This window comes from Taudactylus pleione, unplaced genomic scaffold, assembly GCF_031769625.1.
Source record: "Taudactylus pleione unplaced genomic scaffold, aTauple2 ptg000487l, whole genome shotgun sequence".
Classification (NCBI taxonomy): Eukaryota; Metazoa; Chordata; class Amphibia; order Anura; family Myobatrachidae; genus Taudactylus; species Taudactylus pleione.
The window spans coordinates 3494001-3500000 of NW_028284889.1; the positions used below are offsets into that span (position 1 = coordinate 3494001).

Consider the following 6000-nt stretch of genomic DNA (forward strand, 5'->3'; position numbering starts at 1 on the left):
GGTTTATCCTACAGCAAGATTATGGCCCCAAACATACTTCCAGGCTTGATGGGGTTTACCTGGACAGAGGTGTGAATAAGAGAGACCTACAAGTTGAACAAAATTGTGGGTACTTCTGCAATAGTTTTGAGAAGAACTTCCCATATCTGATTTCCATTGTAGAAAGAATGGCACAAATGTGTTTGCAAAAGGTGACTACTTTGATTAGTGAACATTTAGTTAAACTTCCATCTATAAACTGAACCCAGCATCAAACACTTCCAGAAAAGGCCCAAGGTCAATCATAGTAGCATTCAAGAATTTAATCACATATTAAAAACTTGAATGTAAAAGTATTCCATCATAAGCTTATCACTATCAAGTAGGAGATAGCAGCTACAGGGTATCACCACTATGATTATGAATCAATTGGACCTCCAATCTGTATCTTTTCCAAGAAGTGTCTTGAGGGTAGCAGGAACTGGAACCATACAACGTTGTTCGGTACACTCTAACCTTAGCAGGGATATATGCACTGAAGTGCCAAAAGTCATGGATAGATGCGAAGTGCAGCAACTCGTCATGGCATCGATTCCACAAGCGGATGAAAGACCTCTGGAGAGATGTTTACTCATGCCATCTGGATAGCTTCCCACAACTCCCTGTTATATGTAAGTGTAGAATCTTGGGAATCATACAACGTTGTTCGGTACACTCCAACCTTAGCAGGGATATATGCACTGAAGTGCCAAAATTCATGGGATAGATGCGAAGTGCAGCAACTCGTCATGGCATCGATTCCACAAGTGGATGAAAGACCTCTGGAGAAATGTTTACCCATGCCATCTGAATAGCTTCCCACAACTCCCTGATATATGTAAGTGTAGAATCTTGGGTGTAAATGGACCTTTCGACCATGTCCCATAAATGCTCTATTGGGTACATGTCGGGCAAACGTGGTGTCCACACCATTCATTGAAACTCTCTAGAATGCTCCTTGAACCAATTCTGGGCAACTAATGACCAATGACACTATCCTGCTGGAATATTCCATCATTGTGGGGGTACATATGCAATGCATCGTAGCGTGTTCAGGCGGACCCAAACCATGTCACATGAACACACCCCACGCCATTATGGAACCCCCCACCAGCCTGCGTGATGTCTTGTTGACAACTGGGGCCATGGCCTCATGGGGTCTACACCAGATATGAAGCCTACCATCAGCCGGAAACAACTGGAGCCATGACTCATCGGACCACGCAACATGTTGCCAGTCCTTCAGGATCTAATTAGCGATGTCACAAGCCTAGGTGAAGCGCTGTGTCTGGTGATGTAGTTTTAACAGGGGCTCTTTTGTGGTTCTTCTGCTCCTATATCCCAATGAAGCTAAAGAATGCTTGCAGTGACCTGCTGGCTATGCGTCTGGTACCTCCTTCATTGAATGTGCATGTGATTTGAGCCAGTGTCGTTTGTCTATTACCACAGACAATTCTGGCCAGACGCCGCTTGTCATGATCATTAAGCACCAGTGGTCGGCCACTGTGCTTTCCACGGTGGGTGGTAATGCCTTCCACGAGGTATAACTGGTACACACGTGACTTTGTAGATCAAGAAATGTTAAATGTCCGCCCAACTTCAGAAATGGAATGTCTCTTCTGTCGGACATCCACTATCATGCCCTGTTTGAACTCTGATAATTCCTATTGCCTTGCCATGAGCAACCTAGCCGGTGTTCAAACTGTCTCACAAGATGACAGATTACAATTGATGCAGGTTTGGGCATTTCCAAGTCGTACTTTTGTCACTTCAGTACATATATGTATGTGTGTGTACATATAAATGCAAAAAAACACAGCTGTTCACTGAAGGGTCAGTTCAGCGTTTCATATTTAATGGTCTTTCAACAGGAATCAGAAATGTTGACCCTGCAGTGACCAGCATAAGTGTTTATTCTTTTTGGAAGGCACCAGGGCAATTTCTTATTCAACTTACACCGAGTGCCGGATCCTGCACTTACATGTATCCCATACAATGATTTTTATCCTTTGCTTCTAATATACAAATTATCTTAAATTTGGAGGTCAAGTCAACACTTTGTCGTGTTACTTAAAACATTCCTGAACAGTTTTTTATCAGTGTGGCAGGGCGCATTACCCTGCTAAAGGAGACAACTGCCATCAGGGAATACTGCTACCATGAAGGGCTGCACATGTTCTGCAACAATGTTTACGTAGGACTTATCTGCCAAAGTAACATCCACATAAATGCCAGGACCCAAGATTTCCTAGCAGAACATTGCCCAGAGCATCACACTGCCTCCACCGGCTTGCCTGTTTCCCATAGTGCATCCTGGTGCCATCTTTTCCCTCTGTTAAACCGGCCGTCCATAAAAATATTCCAACATAAGCTAGTCAATATCAAGTAGGAGATGGCAGTTACAGGTTATCACCACTGTGATATGAATCAGTTGGACCCCAATCTGTATTTTTTCCAAGAAGTGTCTTGATAGCAGCAGGAACTGGTACCATCCAACGCTTTGTGTGTATGTATATATGTGTAATAAACAAATATAGGCACACCATGTAACAGATATATAATAAATCTAGAGATAATACTTTGTTCTGCCTAGTACTGCTTGCATTGTTCCATAATTCTGTAAGTGAGTAATTTACCATGTTGGTTATTGTAGTACACCAGTCTGTTTTGTGTGCTGGGTGGATCTCTCCTATCCTTGAATGTTAATATTTATGGAGCATAATTAGATGCACATTTTGAGCTTTTTGGGGCCCAGTCGCCTGAGACCGGGCATGTGCGACTTGAGCAACAGAGTATGAGGACACATCTGTAAGGTGATTATTGTACATGATTTTGCACGTCAACAATATGGCTGCGAAAGTACTTGGCTCCCCAAAGTGGAGAAATTTGGCAGCTATGTTTGAGGTAATAAAGACTTTTAGGTTACTAAAATGTGTGCCATTTTATTTTCTCTTCAGCAAGCAACCATACTTATGGCAACAGCAGAAATTCAAGACGCCTTGGAAACAACATAAGTGCCTCCAACAGCAACAGTTTGTTGGACCTTGATCCTCTAATTCTCATTCATTTATTGGATCTTAAAGACAGAAACAGTGTGGAAAACCTGTGGAGCCTGCAACCTAGGCCTCCTTCATCAATCTTTCAAGCTTCAGGTACTTTGCTGAAGACATTTTCTATATAATTGTATTGTCTACAGCTTACCTTTTTATAAATTGCTGAAGGAGTTCATTCATATAGAATAGTGGTACATGCCCCGCTAAGCCATATTTTGTGGAACAGATCCAGGGAGATCCAGGATGCAGAGACAGAATTGCTACTGCAGTATTTCTATCCCAGATCCCCCTTTATCTGTCCTGCTTTGTACTGGGTCTTGCACTATTTACTGTGACTATGGAAAGAACAATCCTTGCAACTATAGTAAGACGCCACTTTTGTATGTATACGTTGGCAGCTTGTTACAATGAATGATCTTCACCTTGAATTGCTGCCAACTGTGGAAATTAGTCTCATGACAGAAACGGAAAAGGACAGTATAAAATGGATGTAGTCCGTTTACCTACGATCGGGATGCCGGCGGGCGAAATCTCGGCGCTGGAATCCTGACAGCGGGTATCCCGATCGGAAGTATAGCGGCCCGGGTTAGCTGTTAGCCGTTTGGAGGGTGGAGGGCTAGGTATAGGCACCCCCATGGGTGATTTAGGGTTAGGCACCCCCAGGGATGGGTTAGGGTTAGGCCTCACCAGGGGTGGGTTAGGCATCACTAAGGGGGGGTTAGGGTTAGGTACTAAGGGGGAAGGGTTAGGTTTAGGCACTAGCCGGGAGGGTTAGGGTGCGGTGTGGTAGGGTTAGGATGCAGGAAGGGAGTGTTGGGTTTAGAGGGTGAAGGGGAGAGGTTTAGGATACTTACCTAGCCCCCGACGGGATTTTGAGCATCGGGATGCTTTCGGTCATTTGACAGCCGGTCTCCCATACCCAACCCGTTTAAAATTATGCAAGGGAATGTGCAGCTACTGGGAGGGAAAATAGGGAAAAAGCTATGTGAGGTGAGCACATCCACTACCTCTAATGGTGCTTGACCTGCTATATCATAATAGATTTGGCTTAACTTGCTTGTATGATTCAATATTTTATACCTTAATTTTCACTTTTTTTGCATAACAGTAAAGGGCTCATGAATAAATAAAAGGATAACAGTTTTTTTGTGACATACTTCTCGTATATTAAGAGTTCTCTTCTGAAATGATTTATGCATTGTCTGTGGACAGTACAGTACATTGTGAACTAATAAGACTGACCCCTGCTAACCTTCTAACATCTCTTAGCTCCATGTAGCTGTATTCCCAATTCTCTATGCAGTTGTCTTTTCTCACTATGATGGAGATGTACTAAGCTCTGGAAAGTAATGATTTGGAGTGATAAACTACCAGCCATTCAGCTCCTAACTGTCAACTTACATGCTGTGTTGAAAAATGACAGGAGCTGATTGGTTGGTAGTTTATCACTCTCCAATGTATCACTTTCCAGAGCTTAGTACATCTGTCCCCATTACTTAAAAATCTGTATTAATTTTGTAATCAGTATATGGTGGTTTATTTGTGTAAGGTATGTGTTGCTTTTTCGAAGTACAAATATTTAATCTTCTGCCTTCTTCAGGGTTGTACAGATTTTAGTCGCTGGATGGTTAATATTTGGTGCACAATTTGCATTAGTAGAATAAAAACTTAAAGCAGCTCTACCTAGTTCAGCACTTATTTCTTATTAGCAATGTAGTCATAATGTTGACATTGAACGTATCGGCATCTACAGGATGTCTACATGTAAAATGTTGACATTCGGCATGGACTGGCAGTAGATTGTTAGGGTTAGGTACTGGGGGTAGGGTTAGACTACAGGAGGTGAGGTTAGGTTTAGGAACTCGGGGAGGGTTAGGGATATATTCACTGCCAGAAGAGCCGCTGGATCCGGAAGTCATAAGTCACCTAACAGCCAGACCTGGAAGACACTGTTGGAGCCGCCAGAACTGCAGTGCCAGGCAAGTCGCCACTAGACTACCAGGGATGTCGACATCAATAGAATGTTGACAATACATGTCATCAGTGTTGACTTTTGACCATGTTGACATTCTGATGTTGGTAAAATATACAACACCCTCTTCTTATTAAGCCTCTAGATTGACAGTTATGTTGTGTGTTGCCAGATCTCCTATTAAACTCCTTGCTATACTGTATATCTTTGCATAGGGGGGGTACAGAATGTGTGCATATAGTTTGTCATAGTGGTACATTGAAAGCTTTTGATTCCAGAAGCAACTATCTTTTTACAATGTATAGGAGAGGTACCGTATAATAATGTTGTGGTTTAGTGGGTTGTAATACAGTATGCTTACTTTATAAACAAATTGATTTTTTTTTTCTTCAATATCCAAGGCAGCTGTACCCATCAGCCATAACATTAAAACACTGACAGGTGGAGTGAATACCATTGGTTATATCACTACAATGCCAAGGGATGGGATATATTAGGCAGCAAGTGAACAGTCAGTTGATGTGTTGGCAGCTGAAAAAATGGCTAAGTATCTGAGGGCCATATTGTAATGGCTAGAGGACTGGGTCAGAGCAGCTTTTGTGGGGTGTTCCCAGTATGCAATGGTTAGTGCCTACCAAAAATGGTCCAAGGGAGGACAACTAGTGAACCGGCGACGGGCATAGTCATCTAAGGCCCATTGGTGCGTGTGGGGAGCGAAGGCTAGCCCGTTCCAATCACACAGAAGAGCTACTATTGCACAAATTGCTGAAAAAGTTAATACTGCATTTCATAGAACGGTGTCCGAACACACAGTGCATCACAGCTTGCTGCAGTGACATGTGGTGAGGTAAATGGCTGGGGAGGCACACATAGAGATGGGTCTGAGTGCTGGGAGCGAGTCTCACCCCCTACTCACTGTAACTCCCCCCCCCCCCCCCCCCACTACACTAAACTTCA

General features: G+C 43.1%; 1 protein-coding gene across 1 annotated transcript in view; it reads left to right on the plus strand.

Annotated features, from left to right (window-relative positions):
* Positions 1–6000, plus strand: part of TRIM37 (tripartite motif containing 37) — a 211563-nt gene that overhangs the window by 139427 nt on the left and 66136 nt on the right. The window contains 1 exon segment of the mRNA XM_088449534.1: positions 2976–3170. Coding sequence (XP_088305660.1) covers positions 2976–3170 — 195 coding nt within the window.